General features: G+C 31.2%; 1 protein-coding gene across 5 annotated transcripts in view; it reads left to right on the plus strand.

The window, feature by feature from the left end:
* LOC107069716 (pseudouridylate synthase RPUSD2) overlaps positions 1-12890 on the plus strand; it is an 86690-nt gene that overhangs the window by 66406 nt on the left and 7394 nt on the right. For all 5 annotated transcript variants that reach the window (XM_015327245.2, XM_015327246.2, XM_089172759.1 and 2 more), the window contains exon 5: positions 4397-4619. In XM_015327245.2, coding sequence (XP_015182731.1) covers positions 4397-4619 — 223 coding nt within the window. The remainder of the gene's footprint in view (positions 1-4396; positions 4620-12890) is intronic.

The following is a 12890-nucleotide window of genomic DNA, read 5'->3' on the forward strand; positions in this document are numbered from 1 at the left end:
CTTGTTCTCTCTCTCTCTTTCTCTCTCTCTCTCTCTCTCTCTCTTTAGCTTTGCAAGGTATATGCGTGACCCAGAATCGCAAAAATTACGACTAACAGTTTTGGCTCGAATCGTTGTTAGATCTAGCGGTGCAGAAAGATACTCGAAGATTAAACAATCGTCACAAATTTCATCCGATTTCTTTTGAAAGTTTCAATTCTAAAATAAAATGCAATGTTTCATTTCGTTATTATGCATAATTTTATGATGCACCGTTATTTTTAATCCTTTGCACTCGAAGTTCTTTTTTTTTCATTTCATATATTACCAGTGACTCATAAAAAGTAATTTCAATAGAAATATCATATTCATATATTAGAAATAAATATAACATTTTCCATAAATTATTAATTTTATATTTTTTATTTAATTGTATTTAATTTAATTTTAATTATATTAACGTTATCATTTAGAAAATATATTTCTTTTTTTTAGTAATTAAAAATAAAAATAAAAACCTTCTTATTATCTTTTTTTGGTAATATTTTTTTCTATCTAAAATGCAACAATATATATATATATGTTTGTGTATCTGTTTAAAAAAAAAAAAAAAAACAATTCTTTCTCTTCCCTTAACAATTTTTGTTTCACCCAAATACCAAACACACCAAAGACGCAACTACGAAACGTTGAGGAAGGAAAGGAAAGGGGCAGGAAAGGGGGGAAGAAGAGGCAACGTATTATTTTCAATTCTCTCGCTGTGTAATCGCCCGCAAGCGAGAGTAAAAGTAAAATAAAAAAACTGAAGGTGAATCTCGACAAAACGATAGTTTTCAAACGAGTGTCCGGTTGTTATAATACGCGAAGCTTCATATTCCTCGCGCCAACTTTCTTTTTATATTTCTTCTTCTTTTTGTTTCTTCCTTTTTTTTTTTTTTTTAAACTTTCTTCCTTTATTCTAAAGTACGTTCCCTATTCGCGAAGCTTGACACTGAAGTTTGAATACGTACAAGGGCACACATAGTTACACATACATAGTTTTATAGATACATATATGTATAAATACACACATATATATATATGAGTGTTCAATGTTCATCCAGTGGAAGAAAATAAGAAGGCTTTGTACTTTTATACAGCCACTCCCACTACTACTACTACTATTACTACTATTACTTCTACTTCTTTCTACTAGCAAGTGATAAAAGTCGATCGGTAGGCAGACATCATCGTTTTAAGCTGTTAAGAAACCTCGCACGATTCTTCTCAACGCTTAAATTCCCCTTCTACTCTTTTCTTCTCTCTTCTATTTTTATATTTTTCCATTCTTTCCTTTCAAAAAAAAAGGGTCTGGTTCTTTTAACTCTGACTGACTGGAAAATAAAGAAAGAATGAAAGAGAAAATAAAAAAAAAAGGAAACAATTAAATGAGAATTAAGTAGATTTATTTATTCATACGAAATGAATTTGATGTACTTTTCTTGTCTTGCAAAAGTGAAAATAGTTAAATAAATTACAAAAAGGGATGATGGATTGTATCAATTTTTTGGTTTGTTTGTTTGTTTGTTGGTTTTCTAAAATATTAGGTATATAAGTTTGTTTCCGTTATTTTCCTACAAATGGCTTATAGAAAAAATGGCGGAAGCGCAAAGTTATACATCTGTTAACCACAAAAATTTCATTATTATTATAACTTTTATCATAACTACATTGAACAACCAACTCGTTCACGAATTTTTGTAATAAAAATTATACCTGCAAATTAATCGTAATTTTAATTTACAAAATTTAATTCTACAATTAATCGAATATTTTGACATTACTTGCAAAACAATAAATTTCGATGATCAACATTTCGAAATTATGTCAGATACGTGGGGTAAAAGGGGGTTATAGAGAGAAGAATAATAATAAAAAAAAGGAATTACACATAGAGACAGCAAATTTGTGAGTCAGTCGATAAAAATGATCTGAAATATAAAACAGCAGACACATCCGTGGTGGTATCCACAAAAGTAGAAGTAGGAGGAGGATGAGGAGGAGGAGGAGGAGGATGAGTTATCATGAATTTTACACAAGCGAAAAGATTATTCTTCGTTCGGGTGTACATATCTTTCACTATATTTCTCTCTTTCTCTCTATTTTTCACCTCGAATAGAAAATAGGTATATATATATATATATATATCCAATAATACTAGCATGTAAGTTTTCTTTGGATCTTCAAAAAGTTTTCCTCTTTCATATTGTAAAAATTGCATCTTCTACTACTACTATTACTACTATTACTACTACAACTACTACTACCTATCAGTTTTATAAATCTTCAATGGAGGATATTGGAAACGATCGAACTATTACATAGTCAACAACAATTTTTGATCGACAAATAAAATGATTTTGATCGTTAAATTCAAATGTGAAATGTGTGAGATAAAATTTATTTCAGAAGAAAATAAATTTAATAAATTATTCGTACAATGAAATGATGATGATGATGATGATGATACTGTAATTTAAAATAACTCGTTTACTTTTTTGTCTTTTTTTTTTTCATATTTTCATTTTTATTTTCATTTCTTTCTTTCTTCGTGGTTAACTCATTCGAAACCACTTGTAAACCGTGTGTGTGCAATTATACTTAGCTATTATCAATTATTTTGACTATAGTATTCGTCGAAATAAAACTTTACCTTTTTTTGTATAAATAATATCTTTAAAGTATAGAAAAATAAAATTTGTTATTGTAACATTGGCAATATAATAAAAAAAAAAAAGGAAATGGCTCTTAGGAACCGTGTTCGAAAAAAGTCGTGGTCTCGAATAGGTTAACACGTTAATGTTACCAATATGAAATGCAAAACAAAATTAAATTAACTGTATAATGATATTTGATAAATAATTAACTATATAATGATTTAAAATAAAAGTATGATCTTATGATATTAACGAATATATTTAATTCTGAAGTTGTAGTTAGTAAAAAAAAACGAATTTGAGAATGCGTTCCAAAAAAAAAGCCATTGGTGGGTAATGGGTTAAACGAATTTCATTTAAAAGTTACCTACCCAAGCAGTTTACCACTCGATAGAACGATAAAAGAAAAAAGAAAAAGAAAAAAAGAAGAAAAAGAAGAAGAAAAAGAAGAAGTAGAAGTAGAAGTAGAATTAGTAGAAGTAGTAGAGAAGGAGTGTGTATATATTCTACTTCCATAGCCTTTTCGACTATCATGAAACGAGCATGTTTCGAGAGGAGGCTTAACACATCGTCGAGGACGACGCATTGTCTCCTCCTCCTCCTTCTCTTCCTCCTCCTCGTTGTCGACGATTTCTCAGCGTCTCTTTTCAAGCTCTTCTTCTTCTTCTTCGAGAGAGAACGAAGAACCAAGCATCTGGTGTATCCTCTCTCTATGTATGTGTGTGTGTGTGTGTTTCTGTACGTGTGGTTTTAGATGTAAAATGAAGAAGACATATATACTTATATGTATGAGTGTATGTATGTGAGTATAAGTGGATGAGAATGTTGGTGAAGGGCAAGCAAAGGGAAGGCCGATCTCTAGAGGATCCTTCGAACGACTCTCGGCACGTTTCGCGTTCACCACGTAATCCAGATCTTCTACCTCAAAAGCTCTCTTCTATTTTCTTCTCTTCTCTTTACTCTTTATTCTCTCTCTCTCTTTCTCTCTCTCTTTCTCTCTCTGTCTGTCTATTTGTCTATCTGTGTCTCACTTATTTTCTTCCTTCCTTCCTTACTTCCTTCCTTTTACATTGCACTTGTCTTTTTCCTGGTGAACGAACCGTTTCCACCCCACCTCATCCCACCCCCGAGTACCCCTTTTTCTACCATCGCGAAAAATTCCTCGACCCAAACTATATATATATATATATATAATATCTCTACTTTTATGATTCGGCCTTCGAAAAGCTGAATGTGTTCGTCTTACCATTGTATGTGCTCGTCTTAACTCTTTCTCTTTTCTCCTCCTCCCACTCCTCCTTCTCCTACTTCTCATCCTTTCGTCTATTCTTTCTATAAACGTCATATGTGTGTAACTTTAAAGTTATGAAACGATTTAAAAGTGTGTCCCGTTATATTTATTCGATTACTTGACATATTTGTTTCAATCGTCTTTTTTCTCTATGCAATATTAAACTTTGTTTTAATTAAATCAACGAGCACGTTAATTTATTTGAATAAAATAGAAAAAGAAAAATTATCAGAATGCAATAATAATAATTGACTCTAGCATGCAAGGATTTTTCAAATATGGTCTGACGATAATTTGAAAATAAATAAAAGAAGAAGGGTTTTAAATAAGAACCGAGAAAAAACCGATCGATGGGTGTATTACTTACTGTATACTTATTTTAGTAGACAAATAAAAAGTTCTGTTAGATAGAATGTCATTTATATAACAGGGCTTCGAAAGGTATATCCCTATTACTTCACGTTTACAACGTTCACGAAAGGCCGATGGGTCGGCGAGAAAATCCTGGAGGTCTTTGCGAGGGAATTCCGAGCCCATCCTGCTGAGGAATACGAGAGATGTATTCGTGCTGGTACGCTCACCGTCAATTACCAAAGGGTGGACGTGGATTATAGATTGCGACATAACGATCTTCTGGCTAACGTCGTTCATAGGTAAGATCAACAAAATTACAAAGAAAATGAAAAACAATGAAAAATAATCCTTATACAATATTTTACAGCAGCGTTAGGTTTAATCTTTTGCTAGCTAGCAAATGAAATGAGCTAACTTAAAACTATAACGGTGGGAATCCTTTGTAATGTTTCTCTTCTCTTCTCTTCTCTTCTCTTCTCTTCTCTTCTCTTCTGTTCTTTTCTATTCTATGCTCTTCTGTTCTATTCTATTCTCTTCAAGGATCTTATGAAAAGTCAACGTAACCGAACTACCTGAAATTTTCTATCAACTATTTAATGAAACATCATCATCATCATCATCATCATCATCGTCATGGCAATTCATATATTACCTACCAACCATCTTGATCTCTCGAGGCTTGTGTGCACATATAACACACACACGAATCTAAAGTCGGATCGATAACCTTGTAGATCCTTCTACTCTCTGAAGGAACCACGTTCGGTATTACGTGGAGTATCCTTGGCACGAATACTACCCAAGTTAACGCACACGTTTAGTGTTTGATATTCACCTTCTATATATATCTAACTATGTACACATATCTACATATATATGATATATATATATGTTATATAGGATGGCCCACAAGTTATTAGACCATTTTAAAAGTAGTATAAAAGAAAAAATCTTTTCAAGCTGTTCCTCGCTTTAGTGTGGCTCATGTAAGTCAAAATATAGCGTTTGTTGTATAGATAAAGGTTATGTTCAAATGATTATTACTTCTTGTCTTCACGGTAATTGACTTGTTTCATTATTCTATCGTAATGGTCTAGTGACTTTTAGGCCACCCTGTATATATATGTACACGTTATATCAACTCACTTCCATCGGATTTCTACTCAAACAAGTTACCTGCTATCATTTTCTATGCAAGATGAAATCAGTCTCTTTCTCTTTTTCTCTTATTTGAATATCTCTTATTCGTCTTTCGTCTTTCGTCTTTCTTCTTCTTCTTCTTCTTCTTCTTCTTCTTCTTCATCATCCTTTTTCATTCGTTTTCTTCTTTGGATAAGATAAAAATGTCATTAAAATACACCGATCCTTTCACAACGAATTATTTCCACCTTCTCTTTTGGGGCCAGTTTATATATATACATATATATCTTTTCCTTTCTATTTTTATCCTTGTATTTTATTATTATTATTATTAATATTATTATAATTATTATTATTATTTCTGCATCTTCAACGTTTAAATATCATATATGTATTTATCATAATTTACCACTTATTTCTAAATCAACAGCCTCACTTTCTTAACATAGTCACGATTAATCAATAATAATAATAATTATTATTATTATTATTATTATTATTATTATTATTATTCGATTATCTTTTCCAATCATTGTTAGAAATTTTATTTAAAAAAAAAAAAAAGAAAGATAAACGTTTATATTACTACAATCTAAAGATCGAATCTAATAACTCGTGTGAACGATTTTTAATATCAACGAATATTGATTGGAAAGTAAAAGGATTACACACACACATATAAACATATAGACAGACAGAGACAGAAAGACAGAAAGAGAGAGAGAGAGAGAGGCAGACAAACACACGTAGACAAAAATGTGAAGGAAAAAGATGAAAAAAAAAAGTCAATAACCTTGAACAAGGATTAAAATTAAATTCCAATGGAATGACCCCTATCGTTTTTAATAATATTATTTTAGTGTCAAATATTATAAGTGTTACGTCTCGTAGAACTCGTTTGAGATATCTGCTGATAAAATTTAGTTAAAATAACAAAATAACAAAATAAAGAAACAAGATGACAGTCGTGTAAAATGTGAGGAAGAATCTCATATACGATTGGTGAAGACGAAATAGAAAGGCTTGGGTGTTTGGTGAGAAGGATGAGGATGAGGGGGAGGAGGTCTTTGAGAGAAAGGCTTTGAAATACTGGAAAGGCAAGCAGGTGTACGTTCTCGAAGGACGCATCTGGTTAGGCTTGCGTAATAACAACATCTAAGTAGTAACAGTGACGTATTTCTGTCTCATTTTATTCGAAACAGACAATTTGTAAAAAAGAATGTGTGTATATGTGTGTGTGTATACATATACTTGGATGTGATCATCATGATGATGATGATCATCATCATCAACAACAGCAACAGCAACAGCAATAGCAAGCAACAGTCGATATAGCTAGAACACTCGGTTGGTTGGTTAGTTGGTTGGGTTGGTTGATTACTTGGTTGGCTGGTTCGTTGGGTTTTCTTTTTTAATTCAGTAATTTCCTTCAACGACCTTTCGTGCTAGGTCATCGTAGAATTTGCATCGAATTGCTGCTTCTGCTACTGCAACTGCTGCTGTTGCTTGCTATTGCTGTTTCTATTGCATCTATACGCAATTATTCGTGTTTCCTCTTCAATCGGTCGGGAGATTGTCACTTTATTACTGCAATCCACAATCCACAAATACGCGGCCAGATAGGAATCGATATCGTTTCATCGACATTTCGCGTCCTCTATTTTACGAATTATTTTCCTTTTTTCTTTTTTATTCTACAATTTTGAAGTTTCTTTTTTTTTCCATTTTCCAAATATTTCTACGAGAATAAAAAACACACGTTTCTATTAACTAAACGTAAAACTGCAAAAACATAAACGTGTGGTTGAACAAATTAATGCAAATTTTGTGATATTCATTCTACTTTTCCTATTTCAATCGTATTTCTACTAATACTCAAAGGTAAAGATGATTATCGAAATAAATCCGAAAATAATTTCTGAACAAAAATAAAAATAAAAAAAAAATAGAAAAGGGATAGAAAGGAAAAAAAAAACACGGAGGAAAAATTCGTTTGAGGGAGAATTTTACGATGAATCGATTGATCGATGAAAGCTTTTGAAAAAAAAAAAAAAGGAAAAAATGGAAACGGAAAAAGGGACGAGGAGTAAAAAAAGAAAGAAAAAATGTCGTATTGAAAAGCAATCGTTTAAAATTCAAACTAGACAAATCGATTCGACTTTTTCATCTATCATTCTCTTTAAAACAGCAGTTTGTCATTTGGATGCAAACTTTTAGCAAAACGAAACGTTCAACGAGTAAAGGAGAAAGAGAAAGAGAAAGAGTAAAACAGGGTGGTGGTATATTCAAACAGATGAGAAGGTTTATCTGGGCGTTTGGAAGTTGGGAATACTTGTTGCTGAAATTGACGTGCTATCGGTGACAATGTTTGGGTGGTTTGGCGAGAGAATGTCCGTGCCAAGAAAGGATGGGGTTCTTGGCGTGTTACTCCTACCAGAGAAATCACTGTGAAAAGTGAACTTGTTGCGGATTGCCTTCCTGGCATCGTAATTCGGAAACGTCTGCTGTTATTTCTCCACCCCATTCTTCTTCCTCATTCCTACTCGAGAAAGAATAATGTTGGTTAAACTGATCTTTTATTCGCTTTTGAATCTTAACTCTATCTCTTTCTCTCTTTTTATCTTTTTTTCTTTTTTTTTGTTTTACATAAAAAGTCCTTAAATGTATTTAAAAAGATAAACTTTACTTTATGTCATCGACAAGACATTTTTTAAAATAAATAGTTACAAATTTGTGCATAAAAAAAAATAATAATAAAGGGAACACTATTTTTATTGTAAATAATTATTCTGATCACATATTTGTTAAGGTACACAAAGAATTTTAAGAAAATAAAAAGAAATGATATAATAATATTTATATACAACAATATTATAAAAATATATAATAATATTTATTTTTAATAATAAAAAAATAATAATTTCAAAAAAAAAACATAGAAATAATTAAAAGAAATATTGTTAAAAAAATATAATATATGACATAAAAGTAATTCAAACATTTCTAAATATGTTGATAATATTCTAGTAACAGTGTTATCTACACTTAGCACATAGTTTCCTTACTTTCTCCCTTGGCAACAACTAGTTCATTACTGTATACTCTTGTTTGTCTTATTGCACCTAAAATTGACTTAACTTAGTCAAGATTCTCAGTAGTAGCAAAGTAAACATAAACAGTGCTGTGGAAACTCTTCGATCCCCTCAGGTTAGGGACCAATTACAAACAATTTATTTCGATAAACACATTCGACACGTACGATTATTTTATCCACTTCTATTTCTATCAACTCGTTATATTTATCGATTTGATATAATTAGTGAGAAACTTCTTTGTGTTTTGTTTTTTTTTTTGTTTTTTGCTTTTTATTTTTTTTTCTCAAAGAAAAATAAAAGTAAAGTAAAAAATAAAAAAATAAAAATAATACCTCTCGATGGAACATTTATTTTCTATCCTCTCTTAAATACATCGAGCTTAAGGAGAGTGTTTTTCCACCCCTTGTTGTATATAATTTCTGAACAGAAAGGAAAGGAAAGAAAACGAAACGAAAAGAAAAGAAAAGAAAATAAAGAAGGAAACAAAAGTAAAATAGTACATTTTCATCCCTCGGAGAGAAATAAAGAATGTTTCCAACGTTTTACGAGAACAAATTTTCTCGTCCTTGTAAAAATTTCCTTTCGAAATTTTTCTTCAAAATACTCCTCGTGTCCCTTTTTTTTAACATTTTGAACGAAACGTATTATATAAACGATGCATTCGTATTTTCCTATTTTTCTTTTTTTTCTTTTTTTTTTTTTTCATTCCTATCGACACAGTTTTATTTTACGAATATTCAAGAGAAGAAGAAGAATAAAAAAAAAAGAAAAGAAATAATGATTATACCGATCATATATATATCGATATATACACATACACATATACAGATATTATATATATATATATCTTAACAGAAATTGCTAGTCCATAAAGTAAAATTAAAACTAAAGATATTGAAGAAAGCTCAGTTCGAAATAGAAATAACCATTTCTCTCTTTCAAAACGTTCCCCTTTTTTGTTTCTTATACTTTACCACAATATCTACAAATTTATATATATATATATCTACCTTATATATTATATAGAAAATTGAAAAATCTTTCTGAAATACAAGAGACGTATATATCACCAATTTTATATAAACCATATTTCTATTGTATAAAAAAAAAAATTTACAAATATTCTGATACTATCAGCCAAAAACTTACGAATTATTTGTAAATTTTCTTCAAAATTGAAGCACACGAATATAATTTTAAATCAACAGAATATTTAAATTCATATCAATCATTTCTCTTGTGTGTTTAACAAATATTCTGTTTCTCGGAATGTACACCAATGAGTTTTTTTTAACATTTATAATCTAGTATATATACATAATATAAACATACATAGAGAAATACAGTTGTGAGTGTTATCACAGACACCTAACGACCGAGTTTTCTTAATAGTTGCATTTTGCGAATCTAAGAACAAGTCAACTAATCATGTTCTTAAATGGAACCTTATCTGCTAGTCACAGAATAGCACAGTAGTAAATGGTATGTCCGGGTTAGTTAGTTGGTTGGTTGGTTGGTTAGGTAGGTAGGTAGGTAGGTAGGTAGGTAGGTAGGTAGGTTGGTAGGTAGATAGGTGGGTGGTTGCCAATAAGAGTAGGGTTGGTTGTTGGTAGGTGTAGGTTAAGTTGGTAATGGCAAATAGGGTAAAATGTAAGTATGTGTAAAGGGTGCTGCTGGCAAAGTGTGTCGCGGTTTGCAGGGACGACGAAAAGAGAGCGGTGACAGGTTGATTTATTAGCTCGGATCGAGTACACGATGATATCGGAAGGAGGTCAAAGGTTGGCCGCTCACCTTTTCCCTCAGTTATACACTTCTACCTTGGCCAATGAAGGTAAACGTTAGTCAGACCCACTATACTTGCCATCTACCAACCTTCCTACCTACTTAGTTTGCTAAAACGTCATTGAACGGAACGTGTTTGCTGTTTGATCGAGTTTAATATACCCCCTGCCCCCTCCACCCCCACTCTCCCCCAATCCCTATGATTTATCTTCACGCTATATTACACGCACGTAGACATCTTTCAAAAAGTGATCGAGACATTTGTTAAAAGCTAAAATGTTAAAGCATTTCAAATGAATTTTGAGATATACAACAGTATAAGTTTTAACATCTTCTGATTCTTGGTATATTCCATTTGCATTTCATGAGAATCCACTTTCATCAGTTTCTTTATGTATATTGAAACTAAATATATTATGCATTAAATTATGCATCAAATTATGAATCGGAGAATCATCGAATAATTCGATTCGATTCGATTCGTTCTTTTTTTTTTTCTTTTACAAAGCTTGTTCTTTTTGTGTTTTTTTTTTTTTTTTACATTACTTATTTCAAGTATATATTTTTTCTAATAACATTCGCGTCTTTAACAAAAAAAAAAAGGAGAAAAAGAATAAGAAAAAAGTTTTAACAAACGATTTGATTTGATCAATCGATTGTTATAAAAAGCGTTTAACGGACTGAGTTACCACTTAGCGAAAGATTGCGAAATAGTATAAAGTTAAAAGATTAAATTACTTTTACAAAATGAAAAGTAAAAAAGCAAAAAAAAAAAGGCGACAAGTAAAATAAGAGAAAATACTGTCGAGCACTTTTCTTACTCTGGGTTAAAAAGAAAGTTAATAAGTCAAACTACCCGTTAAAAAAAAAAAAAAGTAAAAGAAAAAAAAAGAAACAGAAAAAGAATTTACTGTTAGATTGTAGAAATAGATAATACAAAAAAGTCTCCTCTCATCGATATTCGTCTACTTCTAATTTCGTTGAAAGATTTTACTGTTGTAAATCTTCTCTTCTCTTCTCTTCTTTCTTCATTAATTTCTGTTTCTTAACCGTGAGAGAGTAAATTTATGGAAACGATATTCGAAACGAAACGACTTGAGAAGCGTGAGAAGTTGTACGGCAATTGTTGTTACGTTTACGCAATGGTTTAACGAACACGTTTCGAAATTATTAAAAGAGGAATCTTCGATGGTAAACCATTCAAGTAACGAATTGAGAATCGGTTACTCATTAATTGTACCGTATTTTCGAGTAATTTTCTAGTTAAGTGGAATATATTATTATAGATGTAAGAGAAAACGACTACTAATACACAAACACAAACACACACATACACTTTCACATTAATTTACTCATACAATTACCTTCTTCTCATATCCTCCTATCGAAGTATTATGGGGTTGAGTGTAGTGGATTTAATGCGAGCGTGGGTGTTCGCAATTTGACGTAAAGGCTATCAGACCTATCCTAAAGCTGAATAAACTACCCCTTTCCAATCCCCTTCCCCCCTCTACTACCCCCCTAGCCAAGTTACACAGTTCCTAGGACGAGCGTACTTTAATTGGACCTCGAAGGAAACCCTCATTCCTTGCACGACATTTTTCAAATCACTGGTTGGTCTAGGGTAGAAAATGATTTATCTAACAGTATAAATTGTTGTATGTCGTGGCTGTTCACCCATTAAATGTGAATATCAAAAAAGAAACAAAAATTAACTGACATGATTTTTTTTTCTTTTTCTTTTTCTTTTTCTTTTTCTCTTTTCTCTTTTCTTTTTTCTACGTCCCAGATTATTTATAACACTGTATATATATATATATAGTATATAGAATAATTTTTTCATTTAAAATATATTTAATGATGTTAACATTAGTAACGCGGAGAAAATATTATAAATGAAAAAAAATAAATAAATAAAATAAAGAAACAATTATAAATGCATTATTTATTGTTCGTTGAATTTCACGTTGATTTTGATGATCGAATAAAAATCGTTTCTATTTAAATATTTTTCTAATGAAATATTTAATAGCTTAAAACAACGCGTTACCAATATTTAGTTAAAGAAAGAAAAAAAGGAATTCCAAACGACGTAGGATTACGGGATTGCCGATTTCGAATGTGTTAATACTCGTATATATGAAATGAAAGAGAAAAGGGATAGGGAAAGGTTAGAACTTTAATAATGAAAGGCTATAAAGTGCGGTGCATTTCGACGTGGTTATAATTGAAGTTGCAAATGCGTTGCTTGCTGCAGGTGTTTCGAAAATATTCACCGTTCAAATTGTTCGAACATTTTGGGAAGGTACTTCGAGAAAGAGAGAGAGAGAGAGAGAGAGAGGTAGGTGGAACTTCAACAAAAACACAAAATAGGGAAAAGAAAGAATAGAAGAGAAAGAGAGAGGGAGAGAGAAGGAAACAAAAAATAAAGAAAAAGAGTTCAAACGAGAACATCGACTAGCAATTTCAAACAATGGAACACGTTGTTCATGTCGGTTACAATGGCAACGTTCGAAATTCCTCTCTTTCTGCATGAACGCCAATTTCAATTCT

This window comes from Polistes dominula, unplaced genomic scaffold (genome assembly GCF_049000335.1).
Source record: "Polistes dominula isolate Pdom_NZ unplaced genomic scaffold, Pdom_raw_medaka contig_23, whole genome shotgun sequence".
NCBI lineage: Eukaryota > Metazoa > Arthropoda > Insecta > Hymenoptera > Vespidae > Polistes > Polistes dominula.